At 47.3% G+C, this 19,317-nt stretch overlaps 1 protein-coding gene across 1 annotated transcript in view; it reads left to right on the forward strand.

The window, feature by feature from the left end:
* Window positions 1-8,171, forward strand: part of LOC139228370 (hematopoietically-expressed homeobox protein hhex-like) — an 87,945-nt gene extending 79,774 nt beyond the window's left edge. The window contains exon 4 of the mRNA XM_070859519.1: window positions 7,521-8,171. Coding sequence (XP_070715620.1) covers window positions 7,521-7,793 — 273 coding nt within the window. The 3' untranslated portion in view covers window positions 7,794-8,171. The remainder of the gene's footprint in view (window positions 1-7,520) is intronic.
* The last annotated feature ends 11,146 nt before the right edge of the window (window positions 8,172-19,317 follow it).

A 19,317-nucleotide genomic window follows, 5' to 3' on the forward strand; every position in this document is an offset into this window, starting at 1 on the left:
AACGGTGCCTCCTCCCCCCCCGCGGGAAGAACGGGCGCCTCCTCCCCCCCCCGCGGGAATAACGGTGCCTCCTCCTCCCCCCGCGGGAAGAACGGGCGCCTCCCCCCCCCCCCGCGGGAATAACGGGCGCCTCCTCCCCCCACCGCGGGAAGAACGGGCGCCTCCTCCCCCCACCGCGGGAAGAACGGGCGCCTCCTCCCCCCCCCCCCCCAGCGGGAAGAACGGGCGCCTCCTCCCCCCTCCCCCCCCAGCGGGAAGAACGGGCGCCTCCTCCTCCCCCCGCGGGAAGAACGGGCGCCTCCTCCTCCCCCTCCCCCCCCAGCGGGAAGAACGGGCGCCTCCTCCTCCCCCCGCGGGAAGAACGGGCGCCTCCTCCTCCCCCTCCTCCCCCCGCGGGAAGAACGGGCGCCTCCTCCTCCCCCTCCCCCCACCCCCCCCCCACGGGAAGAACGGGCGCCTCAGGCTGACTGCAGCATTCTCCGTGCCTGAAGCACTTTCACACAGGTAGGAAGATGGTTTATTTAATCTTTTCTTTACTTATAAATGTTTATTCAGGTTGGATTTATTTGTATAATATTTGTAGAAGTATAAATAAGGATTGATTGTAGAATTTAATGAGTTCCCTTCCCCCCCCCTCGTTCTGGACGCCTGATTTGTAACCTGCGCCTGATTTTTTAATGTGTAGAACAGGTTTTTTCAGTTCTACAAAAATCTTCACTTGCTCCATTCTACTTTAGTTTGGAGTACGTTTTCACTGTGGAAATTTTCAAATCAGGCGTCAGTGGCCGGACACGACCCCTTTTGAAGAAAAAATTCTATTCCAAAGTAGAACTGTTCTACCTGACTAGAACTGCAGAAAAAAAAATGTGGAGAATTGCGATTTCTAAGATAGTCCATTCTCCACCAGTTGCTCCTAAAAATCAGGCGCAAATCATGTGGAAACTTGGGCCCTATGAGTGGGCTTGACAAGGTAGATGCAGAGAGGATGTTTCCACTGATGGGGGAGACTAGAACTAGAGGGCATGATCTTAGAATAAGGGGCCGCCCATTTAAAGCAGAGATGAGGAGAAATTTCTTCTCTCAGAGGGTTGTAAATCTGTGGAATTCGCTGCCTCAGAGAGCTGTGGAAGCTGGGACATTTAATAAATTTAAGACAGAAATAGACAGTTTCTTAAACGATAAAGGGATAAGGGGTTATGGGGAGCGGGCAGGGAAGTGGAGCTGAGTCCATGATCAGATCAGCCATGATCTTATTGAATGGCGGAACAGGCTCGAGGGGCTGTGTGGTCTACTCCTGTTCCTATTTCTTATATTCTTATGTTCTTATTAAGTGTCAGCTGTGGCTCAGTGGATAGCACACTTTCTTCTGAATGAAAAGGCAGTGTGTTCAAATCCCACTCCTGCGACCTCAGTGCATTTAAAAAAAATCTAGGCTGACACACCAATGCAATGCTGAGGGAGTGCTGCACTGTCGGAGGTGCTGTCTTTCAGATGAGACGTTAAACCAAGGCACTGTTTAAGATGGATGTAAAAGATCCCATGGCCACTATTTCGAATAACAGCAGTGTCCTGCCCAATATTTATCCCTCAATTAACATCACTAAAAAAACAGAATATCTGGTCATTGTCACATTGCTGTTTGCTTGTGTGCAAGTTGCTTGCCACATTACAATAGTGACTATACTCCAAAATTACTTCATTGGCTGTAAAGCACTTTGCGATGCCTGTTGGTCGTGAAAGGCGCTACATAACATAGAAACTAGGTGCAGGAGTAGGCCATTCGGCCCTTTGAGCCTGCACCGCCATTCAATGAGTTCATGGCTGAACATGCAACTTCAGTACCCCATTCCTGCTTTCTTGCCATATCCCTTGATCCCCCTAGTAGTAAGGACTACATCTAACTCCTTTTTGAATATATTTAGTGAATTGGCCTCAACAACTTTCTGTGGTTGAGAATTCCACAAGTTCACCACTCTCTGGGTGAAGAAGTTTCTCCTCATCTCGGTCCTAAATGGCTTACCACTTATCCTTAGACTGTGACCCCTGGTTCTGGACTTCCCCAACATTGGGAACATTCTTCCTGCATCTAACCTGTCTGAACCCTTCAGAATTTTAAACGTTTCTATGAGATCCCCTCTCATTCTTCTGAACTCCAGTGAATACAAGCCCAGTTGATCCAGTCTTTCTTGATATGTCAGTCCCGCCATCCCGGGAATCAATCTGGTGAACCTCAATAACAAGAATGTCCTTCCTCAAGTTAGGAGACCAAAACTGTACACAATACTCCAGGTGTGGCCTCACCAAGGCCCTATACAACTGTAGTAACACCTCCCTGCCCCTGTACTCAAATCCCCTCGCTATGAAGGCCAACATGCCATTTTCTTTCTTAACCGCCTGCTGTACCTACCTGCATGCCAACCTTCAATGACTGATGTACCATGACACCCAGGACTTGTTGCACCTCACCTTTTCCTAATCTGTCACCATTCAGATAATAGTCTGTCTCTCTGTTTTTACCACCAAAGTGGATAACCTCACATTTATCCACATTATACTTCATCTGCCATGCATTTGCCCACTCACCTAACCTATCCAAGTCACTCTGCAGCCTTATAGCATCCTCCTCACAGCTCACACTGCCACCCAACTTAGTGTCATCTGCAAATTTGGAGATACTACATTTAATCCCCTCGTCTAAATCATTAATGTACAATGTAAACAGCTGGGGCCCCAGCACAGAACCTTGCGGTACCCCACTAGTCACTGCCTGCCATTCTGAAAAGTACCCATTTACTCCTACTCTTTGCTTCCTGTCTGACAACCAGTTCTCAATCCACGTCAGCACACTACCCCCAATCCCTTGTGCTTTTACTTTGCACATTAATCTCTTGTGTGGGACCTTGTCGAAAGCCTTCTGAAAGTCCAAATACACCACATCAACTGGTTCTCCCTTGTCCACTCTACTGGAAACATCCTCAAAAAATTCCAGAAGATTTGTCAAGTATGATTTCCCTTTCACAAATGCATGCTGACTTGGAACTATCATTTCACCCCTTTCCAAATGCACTGCTATGACATCCTTAATAATTGATTCCATCATTTTACCCACTACCGATGTCAGGCTAACCGGTCTATAATTCCTTGTTTTCTCTCCCCCTCCTTTTTTAAAAAGTGGGGTTACATTGGCTACCCTCCACTCCATAGGAACTGATCCAGAGTCAATGGAATGTTGGAAAATGACTGTCAATGCATCCGCTATTTCCAAGGCCACCTCCTTAAGTACTCTGGGATGCAGTCCATCAGGCCCTGGGGATTTATCGGCCTTCAATCCCATCAATTTCCCCAACACAATTTCCCGACTAATAAGGATTTCCCTCAGTTCCTCCTCCTTACTAGACCCTCTGACCCTTGCAATAAATGCAAGTTATTGTAACTGGGGGTGAATGACTGCACGCAGTCAAGCAGTTATAACCTACACGTTCACTGTTTCTGTTTTATTTTTTAGATGTGGTGCAAGACCTCATCATTACCCTAGCAACTGAGTGGCATGGATGACCACTTCAAAGGGCAATGAGAGTCAACCACACAGTGTGGGCCAGACTGGATCTCCGAAGCATATTGCTGAACCAGTGCGCTTTTAACATGACAGCTCACAACTTCTTATTTAATTCACTTTCACACTTTTCCACGGTGGGATTTTGAACTCATGTCTGACTGGAGTAACAGCTCAGAACCACATATCCAATGCATGACCCTACCCCTATAAGTGTTGCAAGGAAGAATGAAAGACTTGCATTTATACAGAGTTTTTCGTGCCTACCTTTGTCCTGTCCTGCTCTGTTCGTGCCCCGGAGGAGCAATAATGGCGGGGAAATGCTTTCTGGGCGGGCGATCTTTGTCCGCATCTCTGAGACGTTGGTCAGTGCACTGTGATTGCCCTGTGGTCAAAAAATGACAAATATATAAATATGGTCAACATAACATATTATAACCCCAAGGCTACAAATCCCAGTCCTACAAACTTTCCCATCTCCCTGTGCAGAAACCCAAACCCATCGCACCATCTCCAACATTTCATTCCTCCACTCCAACTTTTTCCACCTGCCTCTATAATAATAGAAAAGCAAATTATAATTTAAATGGAGAAAAATTGCAAAGTGCTGCAGTACAGAGGGACCTGGGGGTCCCTGTGCATGAAACACAAAAAGTTAGTATGCAGGTACAGCAAGTGATCAGGAAGGCAAATGGAATGTTGGCCTTTATTGCAAGGGGGATAGAGTATAAAAGCAGAGAAGTCCTGCTACAACTGTACAGGGTATTGGTGAGGCCACATCTGGAGTACTGCGTACAGTTTTGGTCTCCGTATTTAAGAAAGGATATACTTGCATTGGAGGCTTTTCAGAGAAGGTTCACCAGGTTGATTCCGGAGATGAAAGGGTTGATTTATGAGGATAGGTTGAGTAGGTTGGGCCTATACACACTGGAGTTCAGAAGAATGAGAGGTGATCTTATTGAAACTTATAAGATAATGAGGGGGCTCGACAAGGTGGATGCAGAGAGGATATTTCCACTCATAGGGGAAACTAAAACTAGGGGACATAGTCTCAGAATAAGGGGCCGCCCATTTAAAACTGAGATGAGGAGAAATTTCTTCTCTCAGAGGGTTGTAAATCTGTAGAATTCTCTGCCCCAGAGAGCTGTGGAGGCTGGGTCATTGAATATATTTAAGGTGGAGATATACAGATTTTTGAGTGATAAGGGAGTGAAGGGTTATGGGAAGTGGGCAGGGAAGTGGAGCTGAATCCGTGATCTGATCAGCCATGATTGTGAGTGGCGGAGCAGGCTCGAGGGGCCGATTGGCCTACTCCTGTTCCTATTTCTTATGTTCTTGTGTTCTCTACTCTGGTTGGGTTCAGTTCTACACCCGCTGTGTGCAGAGTGAGAATTAAATAAATGAGTCCCAATGATTTTCTCTCCTGGGTCAACTGGGATCCTAAAATCCCGCCCACCCTTTGTTCCTCCACCAAGTGGCCATGCATTCGCCATTATCCCACCCACTTCTTCGAAATAGTGCCATGGGATCTTTTACGTGTAGCATCGAGGGCAGTCAGCGCCTCAGTTTAACTTCTCATCCGAAAAATGGCACCTCCGATGGTGCAGCACTCCCTCAGCACTGCACTGGAGTGTCAACCTCGATTTATGTGCTCAAATACGGGGAATGGGACTTGAACCCACAGCCAGTGTCTGTAAGCAGCAGGGTGGCCGGGCACAGGGCAGCGTGGGCAGGGAGGTCCGGCCGCAGAATGTCCTCGATGTAAAAGGGCGTGGGGTGAACGGGCGTCGGGACATAGAGGGGGCTGTGGAACTGCATTACCCAAACTCCAGGGTTAACCTTCCAGCACACAGCGGGAGAGGCAAGCGACAAGCAAGTGAAGTGCTGAGTGGGCTGGTCCAGTCATAGAAACATAGAAACATAGAAAATAGGTGCAGGAGTAGGCCATTCGGCTCTTTGAGCCTGCACCGCCATTCAACAAGATCATGGCTGATCACGGACCCCAGCACCTCCCCCCCACGCCCCCTCCACACCCCCCCCCCGACCACCCCAGCCACAAGGACCACATCCAACTCCCTCCCGAACACATCCAATGAACTGGCATCAACAACTCTCCGCGGCAGGCAACCCCACAGGCCAACAACTCCCCGAGTGAAGAAGTCTCTCCCAATCTCAGCCCCAAACAGCCCATTCCCCCAGCCCAAGAGCGTACCCAACCCTGGCTCCATATCCACCCAACACCGGGAACACTCCCCCCGCACCCAACCTGCCCCGTCCCGTCAGAATCCCTCCCAAATGCCGAACACCCCCGGATGTCGAGGCCCCAGCCCCGGCCACCCCGGAGCCACGCCCCCGCGACGCCAACCACACCAAATCCACCAACCGCCATCTGCGCAGTCAACCCGTCCACCCCACTCTGAACACTCCCCGCACCGAGGCACAGAGCCCCCAGGCCCGCCCCTCCAACACACTTCGCCCCCCCTAGACATCCGCTGCAATGTGGCCCCTCCTGTCCCCCGTCCTGGGTTTCTCTGCCCCCCCCCCACCTCCACCACTCTCCCCTCCATCCCCTGCCCCCGTCTCCCCTCAACATCCCTCTGCCTCCCCGCACAGGCTCCCATCTTGGGGGCGGTAACCTTCTGGGGCAGGGGATTTTACGTGGAAGTCCTGCTCCCGCCGCAGAATTGGCCTTACCACCCCTCAATGGAAGCGGAGTGCAATTTCCCACACTCCACTTCCTTTTCGGGGGCAGTTACCGGGACACGACTGGATGCTCCTGTGACAGTTTGAACCGGTGCTCTCCGCTCTCCCGTCCTGTGACAGTCCCTCCCTCTCACCGGCTCAGCCAACTTTCTGAGCAAACACTGTGATCAGGGCGGGATTGTTGCCCAGACACAACAATCTTACAGCACACAAGTAGCCCATTCGGCCCACCCTGCCTGTGCTGGCTCTCTGAAAATAAAAAATAGAAACATAGAAAATAGGTGCAGGAACATGCCATTCGGCCCTTCGAGCCTGCACCTCCATTCAATATGATCATGGCTGATCATTCACCCCAGTACCCGATTCCTGCTTTCTCTCCATACCCCTTGATCCCTTTAGCCATAAAGGCCACATCTAACTCCCTTTTGAATATATCCAATGAACTGGACTCAACAACTTTCTGTGGTAGAGAATTCCACAGGTTCACAATTCTCTGGGTGAAAAAGTTTCTCCTCATCTCGGTCCTAAATGGCTTACCCCTTATCCTTAGACTCTAATTCCTGGTTCTGGACTTCCCCAACATCGGGAACATTCTTCCTGCATCTAACCTGTCCAATCCCGTCAGAATTTTATATGTTTCTATGAGAAACCCTCTCATCCTGCTAAATTCCAGTGAATATAAGCCTAGTCGATCCAGTCTTTCTTCATATGTCAGTCCTGCCATCCCGGGAATCAGTCTGGTGAGCCTTCGGTGCACTCCCTCACTAGCAAGAATGTCCTTCCTCAGATTAGATGACCAAAACTGCACACATACTACCCACTGAGCCACAGCTGATTTCTATAACTAGTCAACAACAGCACTATCACTGTGTTTTGTGACTATCAGGAAGGTAGAAGGCAAACTGGATCGTCCTTGGTCTTTTTGTTATCACAGTGGTCCCTATTGTTCAATTGAATTTTTTTGTGCTCAAGTACCTGGAGTGGGATTTGAACCCACAACCTTCTGACTAAGAGGTGAGTGTGCTATCCATTACACCAGCTGTGGGTCCAAAGCCCACTCCATCTACCTTGAGCACAGAAATCGAGGCTGACACTCCCAGTGCAGTGCTGAAGGAGTGCTGCACTGTCGGAGGTGCCGTCCTTCGGATGAGACGTTAAACCTGAGGCTCTGGCTGCCCTCGATGCTGCACGTGAAAGATCCCATGGCACTATTTCACCAGTTTTCAGTGAGAGTAAATCTGTAACTTCTCCCCCTGTCTCACAGGAGCTGCCCGAGGAAGAGAAATCCAACTGGTGCAGAGGTGCGAAGGGAGAGCCACTGGACCCAAGCAATGAGGCAAGTGCCAAAGAGACCCTGCGTCAGGGGACAGGCGTCACCTCGCTCCAGGAGAACCCGGCGCTGCCTTTTCGCAGCCCCGTAGGCTCAGACTCACACAGCTCAGATCGGGACACTGATATCGAGGTGGATGTTGATTGCGACAAAGGCGATGATTTCAACCATCCGTCACGCCAAGAAGACAAAGGTCCCATGAAGTGAACCACCGTCCCGTTCTGCAGCCGATGACTGGAGCTTAAGCGCACTTTACGCCTCACCTTCGTTCCTTAACAAATGTGAATAGTGTAAGTGTTAAGAGAAAAGGATTGTCCATTAAACCCGGAGCAAACAGCACCCCACGCCAGAGAGGCACCTCAAGATCGACTCTGGGATTATTCTAACTTGGCGTCCGAACTTGCACCAAGTCCCGCTCACCCATCACCCCTGTGCTCGCTGACCTACATTAGCTCCGGCTAAGCAATGCCTCGATTTTAAACTTTTCATCCTTGCTTTCCAATCCCTCCATGGCCTTGAGCCCTCCCTATCTCTGTAATCTCCTCCAGCCCCACAACACCCCCGCGAGATGTCTGCGCTCCTCTAATTCTGGCCTCTTGAGCATCCCCGATTATAATCACGCCACCATTCCCTCCCTAAGCCTCACTTTCCTCCTTGCTCCTTAAAAACCTTCCTCTTTGATCAAGCTTTTGGTCATCTGCCCTCATATCTTCTTCTGTAGTTTGGTGTTAAATTTTGTTTGATAGTGCTCCTGTGAAGCGCCGTTGGAAATTTTACTACATTAAAGACGCTGTATAAATAAAGTTGTGCTGATTATAATCGCTCAACCATCGGTGGCCGTGCCTTCTATTGCCTGGGCCCTAAGCTCTGGAACTCCCTCTCGAAACCTCTCCGCCTCTCTACCTTTCTTTCCTCCTTCAAGACGCTCCTTAAAACCTACCTCTTTGACCAAGCTTTTGATCACCTGCGCTAATTTCTACTTATGCGGATCGGTGTCAATTTTTTAAACTCTCCTAATACTCTGTGAAGCGCCTTGGGAGGTTTCACTACATTAAAGGCGCTATATAAATGCAAGTTGTTGTTGTAAGCTTCACGAAGCTAATGCTTATCGCAGTGATAATGAACAGGGCTATTGGGCCTGGTGCTGCCAATGGGTTGGAGGTTAAGGGGCAAGGGTCATTGTTGATGTGTGGGATGCTGGTCTCGACAGAAATGGCAATTACTTTCATCCTTGAAAATTAAACAGAAACGTACTTTCTGTACGGGTTGTATGTGAAATGAGCTTCCAGTCTCACTGGCCGTCTGAGTCAGCACAGGACAGGGTACAAGCCTGCATCTAATATCGAATCAAACTGCTGTATTAGGGGGCTGTAAATATTCTGTAAATATGCTGTAAATATTCTTATATTCAGGTTTTGGATATTCAGTGAATCTCACTGCACTCAACCTTTCAGCTTCTAACTCTGGGTGGGACGGATTCCCTGAGGGCTGATGCAAATTAGGAAATTGCATTCCCCTGATTTACTAATCTCGGGGTGGTGGGGGGAGCTATACCCACCCATCAGAAGCGAGCTCTCGAGACTCCAGCTCTACAGCCTCATCCTCCAACGATGGTTCAAAGTTTTCTATTTTTATAATTGTATTTTGTAACCCATTTTTGTGTATTTTGAATAAATGGATTTATGACACGCTGGCAACTTTGCCCCTCATTTCCCCCGCAACCACCCCCTCACCGTTTCCTGCATTTTCTTTGGTGAACTCTTCCAAAATTCCAGCCGTACTGTCGGGAGGCAACATCGTCGTTGCTGGGGTTACGGGTTTGACGGGCAGCTGGTGTCCGCCGAAACCTCGCCCATATCGCCATTCTTCATGTGTCAGCAGGTCGCTCAACCTAGGGGTGCATCGCAGTCAAACCTGATCCCAGCTTCGAACATCAAGTTCACACACCCCCACAGAGGCGCACACGCGCGTGTATATGCGTGTGTGCACGCGCACATACGTGCATGTGTGTGTGTGTGTGTCTGTATGTAATATAATGCGAGGTCAGGGCGAAGGAGCAGCGAGGGATAGAAACATAGAAATATAGAAAATAGGTGCAGGAGCAGGCCATTCGGCCCTTCGAGCCTGCACCACCATTCAGTATGATCATGGCTGATCATTCAACCTCAGTACCTCGTTGTAGAGGGATGTGATTGGGGCCCAGGAGAGGCGCGAGTTCGGGGCCCAGAAGAGGCGAGGGCCCAGGGGCAGCACGGGTCAGCCCACACTGCGATATGCGTGCGCACTAGGTCCATGCAGCAGAGCTGGTCTCCAGTCGTCTTGGTTAATCCTTGCCATTGGACCAAGACCTAGCTCTGTCAAGCCCGTGTGGTGGCTGGTGTGCAACAGCCACCCCAATTTTAAAAAATCCACACACAGGCATCTTCCACCCTTCAGGATGTAGTTCGGGATCTGGAATATTAGGTCCTTCATTGAAACACCTGTGAACTCATCCTTTTTTTGGCGTGGAAGCAAGTCATCCTCGATACGAGGGACTGCCTATGATGATGATGATGATAATGTAATACAAAAACATCTAGAAACTGAAAAATAACAGTGTCATCAGCACAGATACCAACAAGGGAGGTTATGCTTGACCAACCTCATTGAATTCTTTGAAGAAGTAACAGAAAGGGTAGCAAAAAAGATGTGCGCCTTTCACAACCACCGGACGTCTCAAAGTGCTTGACAACCAATAAAGTACTTCTGAAGTGTGGTCACTGTTGCAATGTAGGAAACACGACTGCCAATTTGCAATGTGATAATGACCAAATAATCTGTTTTCTGTTCTGTTGATTGAGGGATAAATATTGGCCAGGGCACCAGGGATAACTCCCCTGCTCTTCTTCTAAATAGTGGCCATGGGATCTTTTACATCCACATGAGAGAGCAGACGGGGCCTCGGTTTAACGTTCATCTAAAAGATGGCACCTCCAACAGTGCAGCGCTCCCTCAACACTGCATTGGGAGTGTCAGCCTTGATTTTTTTTGTGCTTAAAACCCTGGCGTTGGACTTGAAACCACAACCTCGTGACTCAGAGGTGAGGTGAGAGAGGGTGCTAGCTACCCACTGAGCCATAGCTGAGACCTATAAATAAAGGTAATACAGTAAAGGGGTATTTAACGGCGATATCACTGTGCAAAAAGCACAAGTTTCTGTCAGTTTCTCTCGATTGCACTGATTGCCGGCTATGGGGTGGGGGTGGGGGGTTGTTTTGTGGGGGCGGGGGGAGCTGGGGGGCTTCCCACAGCACAGCCTGTGTCGGAACAGTGAATGACTGACTGCAACTTCAGGATTTGCACGTTAGCATGTGCATGTACTAAAACCTGTTTCTAAATCAGTTTCAAAGGGGTAATAACAGCGATCACTGTTCATTCGCTCTTATCACCTGCTACAAATTCCAGGCCATTAATAAACTTGCAGAATGGGCGTGTAATTAGTAAATGAATTTCAACATAGATAAGTATGACGTATTTTGGTAGGAAGAATAAGAAGGCCAAATACTCCTTGGAAAATAAATGTTTAAATGGGGTAGAGGAACAGAGTGTACTGATACATAGAGCACTAAAAGCAGCGACGCAGGTTAATAAGGCCATTAAAAAGCAAACCAAGCACTGGAGTTTTTCTAGAGGGATAAAATTGAAAAGCAGAGTAGCTTTGTTAAACTTCCATCGAATCTTGGTAAGACCACACTTGATGCACAGTGAACAGTTTCGTCTCCATATTATAAAAAGTTTAGAGATGCACTGGGGCAGCTGTAACCCAGAAGAGGCGAGGGCCCAGGGGCAGCACGGGCCCAGCCCACACTGCGATATGTGCGCGCACTAGGTCCGTGCAGCAGAGCTGGTCTCCAGTCGTCTTGATTAACCCTTGCCACTGGACCAAGACCTCGCTCTGTCAAGCCCGTGTGGTGGCTGGAGTGCAACGGCCACCACACATTAAAAAAATCCACGCACAGGCCTCCTCCACCCTTCAACATGTAGTTCAGGATCCAGAATATTAGGTCCTTCATTGAAACATCCGTGAAGTCATACCTTTTTAGTGGAAGCAAGTCATCCTCGATAAGAGGGACCGTGTAAGAAGAGATGCACTGGAGACAGTGCCAAAATAGATTTTCTAGAATGATGGAAACATAGAAAATAGGTGCAGGAGTAGGCCATTCGGCCCTTTGAGCCTGCACCACCATCCAATAAGGTCATGCTGATCATTCCCTCAGTACCCCTTTCCTGATTTCTCTCCATACCCCTTGATCCCTTTAGCCGAAAGGGCCATATCTAACTCCCGCTTGAATATATCCAATGAACTGGCATCAACAACTCTCTGCAGTAGGGAATTCCACAGGTTACCAACTCTCTGAGTGAAGAAGTTTCTCCTCATCTCAGTCCTAAATGGCCTGCCCCTTATCCTAAGACTATGTCCACTGGTTCAGGACTTCCCCAACATCTGGAACATTCTTCCCGCATGTAACCTGTCCAGTCCTGTCAGAATCTTATACATTTCTATGAGATCCCCTCTCATCCTGCTAAACTCCATTGAATACAGGCCCAGTTGATCCAGTCTCTCCTCATATGACAGTCCAGCCATCCCGGGAATCAGTATGGTGAACCTTCGCTGCACTCTCTCAATAGCAAGAACATCCTTCCTCAGATTAGGAGACCAAAACTGAACACAATATTCCAGGTGAGGCCTCACTAAGGCCCTGTACAATTGCAGTAAGACCTCCCTGCTCCTAGACTCAAATCCCCTAGCTGTGAAAGCCAACATACCATTTGCCTTCTTCATTGCCTGCTGTACCTGCATGCCAACCTTCAATGACTGATGAACCATGACACTCAGGTCTCATTGCACCTCCCCTTTTCCTAATCTGCCGCCATTCAGATAATATTCTGCCTTTATGTTTTTGTCCCCAAAATGGATAACCTCACATTTATCCACATTATACTACATCTGCCATGCATTTGCCCGCTCACCTAACCTGTCCAAGTCACCCTGCAGTCTCTTAGTGTCCCCCTCACAGCTCACACCACCATCCAGTTTAGTGTCATCTGCAATCTTGGAGATATTACACTCAACTCCTTCATCTAAATCGTTAGTGTACATTGTAAAGAGCTGGGGTCCCAGGACTGAGCCCTGCGGCACCCCACTAGTCACTGCCTGCCATTCTGAAAAGGATCCATTTATCCCGACTCTCTGCTTCCTGTCTGCCAACCAGTTCTCTATCCACATCAGTACATTACCCCCAATACCATGCGCTTTGACTTTGCACACCAATCTCTTGTGCGGGACCTTGTCAAAAGCCTTTTGAAAGTCCAAATACACCACATCCACTGGTTCTCCCTTGGCCACTCTGCTAGTTACATCCTCAAAAAATTCCAGAAGATTCGTCAAGCATGATTTCCCTTTCATAAATCCATGCTGACTTGGACCGATCCTGTCACTGCTTTCCAAATGCACTGCTATTTCATCCTTAATAATTGATTCCAACATTTTCCCCACTACTGATGTCAGGTTAACCAGTCTATAATTATCCATTTTCTCACTTTTTAAAAAGTGGTGTTACATTAGCTACCCTTCTGTCCATAGGAACTGATCCAGAGTTGATAGACTGTAGGAAAATTATCACCAATGCATCCACTATTTCTAGGGCCACTTCCTTAAGTACTCTGGGATGCAGACTATTAAACCCCAGGGATTTATCAGCCTTCAATCCCATCAATTTCCCGAACACAATTTCCCGCCTAAAAAGGATATCCTTCAGTTCCTCCTTCTCACTAGACCCACTGTCCCCTAGTACATTTGGAAGGTTATTCGTGTCTTCCTTCGTGAAGACAGAACCGAAGTATTTGTTCATTTGGTCTGCCATATCTTTGTTCCCCATTATAAATTCACCTGAATCCGACTGCAAGGGACCTACGTTTGTCTTCACTAATCTTTTTCTCTTCACATATTTATAAAAGCTTTTGCAGTCCGTTTTTATGTTCCCCGCAAGCTTCCTCTCGTACTCTATTTTCCCCCTCTTTATTAAACCCTTAGTCCTCCTCTGTTGAATTCTAAATGTCTCCCAGTCCTCAGGTTTGTTACTTTTTCTAGCCAATTTATATGCCTCTTCCTTGGTTTTAACACTGTCCTTAATTTCACTTGTTAGCCACGGTTGAGCCACCTTCCCCATTTTATTTTTACCCCAGACAGGGATGTACAATTGCTGAAGTTCATCCATGTGATCTTTAAATGTTTGCCATTGCTTATCCACCATCAATCCTTTAAGTATTCTTGGCCAGTCTATTCTAGCCAATTCACGCCTCATACCTTTCCTTAAGTTCAGGTCCGTAGTTTCCAAATTAACTGTGTCACTCTCAATCTTAATAAAGAATTCTACCATATTATGGTCACTCTTTCCCAAGGGGCCTCGCACAACAAGATTGCTAATTATGTCCCTTCTCATTACACATCACCCAGTCTCGGATGGCCAGCTCCCTAGTTGGTTCCTCGACATATTGGTCTCAAAAACCATCCCTAATACACGCCAGGAAATCCTCCTCCACCGCATTACTACCAGTTTGGTTAGCCCAATAAATATGTAGATTAAAGTCGCCCATGATAACTGCTGTACCTTTATTGCACGCATCCCTTATTTCTTGTTTGATGCTGTCCCCAGCCTCACTAATACTGTTTGGTGGTCTGTACACAACTCCCACTAGCGTTTTCTGCCCTTTGGTATTCCGCAGCTCCACTCATACTGATTCCACATCATCTAAGCTAATGTCCAAGAATGAGAGGGGACCTCATAGAAACGTTTAAAATTCTGATGGGTTTAGACAGGTTAGATGCAGGAAGAATGTTCCCAATGTTGGGGAAGTCCAGAACCAGGGGTCACAGTCTAAGGATAAGGGGTAAGCCATTTAAGACCGAGATGAGGAGAAACTTCTTCACCCAGAGAGTGCTGAACCTGTGGAATTCTCTACCACAGAAAGTAGTTGAGGCCAATTCACTAAATATATTCAAAAGGGAGTTAGATGAAGTCCTTACTACTCGGGGGATCAAGGGGTATGGCGAGAAAGCAGGAAGTGGGTACTGAAGTTTCATGTTCAGCCATGAACTCATTGAATGGCGGTGCAGGCTAGAAGGGCTGAATGGCCTGCTCCTGCACCTATTTTCTATGTTTCTATGTCCCTCCTTACTATTGCATTAATTTCCTCTTTAACCAGCAATGCCACCCTGCCTCCTTGTCCTCTCTGTCTATCTTTCCTAAATGTTGAATACCCTGGATGTTGAGTTCCCAGCCTTGGTCACCCTGGAGCCATGTCTCCGTGATGCCAATTACATCATATCCGTTAACTGCTGTCTGCACAGTTAATTCATCCACCTTATTCCGAATACTCCTCGCATTGAGGCACAGAGCCTTCAGGCTTGTCTTTTTAACACACTTTGCCTCTTTAGAATTTTGCTGTAAAGTGGCCCTTTTTGTTTTTTGCCTTGGGTTTCTCTGCCCTCCACTTTTACTATTCTCCTTTCTATCTTTTGCTTCTGCCTCCATTTTATTTCCCTCTGTCTCCCTGCATAGGTTCCCATCCCCCTGCCATATTAGTTTAACTCCTCCCCAACAGCATTAGCAAACACTCCCCCTAGGACATTGGTTCTGGTCCTGCCCAGGTGAAGACCATCTGGTTTGTACTGGTCCCACCTCCTCCAGAACCGGTTCCAATGTCCCAGGAATTTGAATCCCTCCCTTTTGCACCACTCCTCAAGCCACATATTCATCTGAACTATCCTGATACCAGAACTGAGGTTATACCTATCAGGAAAGGATAACCAAGCTGGGGCTCTTTTCTCTAGAAAAGAGAAGGTTGAAGGGTGACCTGAAAGGGTTATGAAAGGGTTTGATAGGGTAGACGTATAGAGGATGTTTCCACTTGTGCGTGAGAACAGAACTAGGAACCATAAATATAAGATGGTCACTAATAAATTCAATAGGAAATTCAGGAGAAACTTCTTTACCCAGTGAGTGGTGAGAATGTGGAACTCGCTGCCAAGGGAGTGGTTGAGGCGAATAACAGATTCATTTAAGGGGAAGCTGGATAAACACATGAGGGAGAAAGGAATAGAAGGATATGTTGATGGGGTGAGATGAAGAGGGGTGGGAGGAGGCTCGTGTGGAGCATAAACTCCGGCACGGACCTGTGGGGCCGAATGGTTAATTTCTGTGCTGTAAATACTTTGTGTGTGTATAAATGTATGTGTGTGCAGCTAGATATATGAGAGTGTGCATGTATTAATGTGTGTATGCCTATATATATGTGCTTGTATGTGTGTATATGTGTGTGTGTATGCATGTATCTATCTACATGTGCGCATGTATATATGCGCTTGTGTGCATGTATGTATATGTGCATATATGTGTATGTGTGTATCTATGTACATGTGTGCATGTATGTGTGTGTGTATGTATATGCACGTGAGTGTGTATATGTCTGTGTGCGAGTATATACATGGTTGTGTTCATGTATTAATATGCGTGTGCATGTATATATGTGCTTGTGTGTATGTATCTATGTGTGGCTATATTGTGCATGCATGTATATATGTGTGGATGTATTAATGTGTGTGTATGTATCTATGTGCATGCATACATGTATATATGTGTGTGTGCACATGTATTAATGTGAATGTGTGTATCTATGTGCATGCGTGTCTGTTTATATGTGTGCGCGTGTATATTTGTGTGTAGGCATGTGCAGACTCACTCATGTAGTTGCCAGTAGGACTCTGAGCATACTGGTCAAGACCTGGTTTCTCCTGCCCTCTGCAGCCCATGGATTTTCAGCCAGCATCAGAGCTGGTGATTGAGATCAATGCATGGGTCAAACGCTGAGCATCGGAGATGCTGGGAACCCACGAGGTTTAGCGGGCCAAAAGCCAAGGTCACGACCTACAAAGCAGAACTGGCGGAGACCTCAGTCACATCCAAAAGCAGAACTGTGCCTTTTCTGTGCTGCCCTGTGCAAGTAGGAGATAATGCTTCAGGATCTGTGTGCACAGGGACCCAGAACATGAGCACCACACCTGCAGGCTGTCTTATCCATCCTGGCCTCTCCTCTTTAATTCAAGACTCGTCACAACACCTCTTACTCCAACCCATTCTTTCCCATGGTCTCAAAATTGTCCCACTCTTCACTCCTTTCCTCACGCAGCATGCAAGCTTAGTGTCAACAGAGGCTCAGTTAGTATTTTTCTTGCTTCTGTGTCAGAAGGTTGTGGGTTCATACCTAAGACCGCCTATTTCCAACTCCGTAACATCGGCCGTCTCCGCCCTTGCCTCAGCTCATCCGCTGCTGAAATCCCTCATCCGTGCCTGTGTTACCTCTCGACTTGACTACTCCAACGCACTCCTGGCTGGCCTCCCACATTCTACCCTACGTAAACCAGAGGTGATCCAAAACTCGACTGCACCAAGTCATGCTCGCCCATCACCCCCTGTGCTCGCTGACCTACTTTGGCTCCCGGTTAAGCAACGCCTCGATTTCAAAATTCTCATCCTTGTTTCCAAATCCCTCCATGGCCCTCGTCCCTCCCTATCTCTGTAATCTCCTCCAGCCCCACAACTCCCCGAAATATCTGTGCTCCTCTAATTCTGCCCCCCTGAGCATCCCTGATTATAATCGCTCAACAATCGGTGGCTGTGTCTTCAGCTGCCTGGGCCCTAAGCTCTGGAATTCGCTGCCTAAACCTCTCCGCCTCTCTACCTCTCTGTCCTCCTTTAAGACACTCCTTAAAACCTATCTCTTTGACCAAGCTTTTGGTCATCTGCTGTAATTTATTTTTCGGTGTCAAATTTATTTGTTTTGTCTTATAACACTGCTGTGAAGCGCCCTGGGAGGGTTTACTGCGTAAAAGGCGCTATATAAATACAAGTTGTTGTTCAAGTCCAGAAACTTTGACCCCATAATCCAGGCTGACACTCCCAGTGTAGTACGGAGGGAGTGCTACACTGTCGGAGGTGCCACCTTTTGGATAAGACATTAAACTGCGCCCTTTGAGGTGGATGTAAAAGATCCCACGGCACTATTTCGAAGAAGAGCAGCGCAGTTCCCCCTAGTGTCTTGGCCCAATATTTATCCATCAATCAACACCATACACAAAAAAACAAGACTGTCTGGCCATTATCACATTGTTGTTTGTGGGAGCTTGCTGCCAAATTTCCTACATTACAACAGTGGCTACACTCCAAAAGTACTTCATTGGCTGTAAAGCACTTTGGGATGCCCTGAGCTCTATATAAATGCAAGCTCTTTCAGTTTTTTCTTTTTATATCCCTTTGTTTTAATATTTCATTGCATTTTCCTGTGCTATTGGTGATCATTGTTATAGAGTCAAATTACCAGTGTTTTTATCTGTTCATTTAATATTTAATTTCACTCTCTCTGTGCTATTGCTGTTGAAAGAATCATAGAATCACAGACTAGTACAGCACAGAAGGAGGCCATTCGGCCCATCGAGTTTGCACCGGCTCTATTGAAGAGCCACCCAGTCAGTCCCACTCCCCCGCCCTTTCCCCATATTTTTGCTATTTTTTCTCCTTCATCCAATTCACTTTTGAAGATGATTATTGAATCTGTATCCACCACACAATCAGGCAGTACATTCCAGATTATAACCACTCGCTGCATTAAAACGTTTTTCCTCATGGCACCTCTGGTTCTTTTACCAATTGCCTTAAATGCGTGTCCTCTGGTCATCAATCCTTCAGCCACTGGGAACATCTTCTCTTCATTTAAGGGAACAGTAGTACAGTGGTTATGTTACGGGATTAGACCTAAACAAATGATTTGGAGACATGTGTTCAAATCCCACCATAGAAACTGGGCGAATTTAAATTCAGTTAATTAAATAAATCTGGAATATAAAAGCTAGTATCAGTAATGGTGACCATGAAACTACCGGATTGTCATAAAAACCCATCTGGTTCACTAATGTCCTTTTAGGGAAGGAAAGCTGCTGTCCTTACCCGGTCTGGGCCCATATGGAACGAATGGAATGTTGGCCTTCATTGCGAGAGGGATGGAGTACAAAAGCAGGGAGGTCCTGCTGCAACTGTATAGGGTATTAGTGAGGCCGCACCTGGAGTACTGCGTGCAGTTTTGGTCACCTTACTTAAGGAAGGAAATACTAGCTTTGGAGGGGGTACAGAGACGATTCACTAGGCTGATTCCGGAGATGAGGGGGGTTACCTTATGTTGATAGATTGAGTAGACTGGGTCTTTACTCGTTGGAGTTCAGAAGGATGAGGGGTGATCTTACAGAAACATTTAAAATAATGAAAGGGATAGACAAGATAGAGGCAGAGAGGTTGTTTCCACTGGTCGGGGAGACTAGAACTAGGGGGCACAGCCTCAAAATACGGGGGAGCCAATTTAAAACCGAGTTGAGAAGGAATTTCTTCTCCCAGAGGGTTGTGAATCTGTGGAATTCTCTGCCCAAGGAAGCAGTTGAGGCTAGCTCATTGAATGTATTCAAGTCACAGATAGATAGATTTTTAACCAATAAGGGAATTAAGGGTTACGGGGAGCGGGCGGGTAAGTGGAGCTGAGTCCACGGCCAGATCAGCCATGATCTTGTTGAATGGCGGAGCAGGCTCGAGGGGCTAGATGGCCTACTCCTGTTCCTAATTCTTATGTTCTTATTATGTTCTTATGT

This window comes from Pristiophorus japonicus, chromosome 2 (genome assembly GCF_044704955.1).
Source record: "Pristiophorus japonicus isolate sPriJap1 chromosome 2, sPriJap1.hap1, whole genome shotgun sequence".
Classification (NCBI taxonomy): domain Eukaryota; kingdom Metazoa; phylum Chordata; class Chondrichthyes; family Pristiophoridae; genus Pristiophorus; species Pristiophorus japonicus.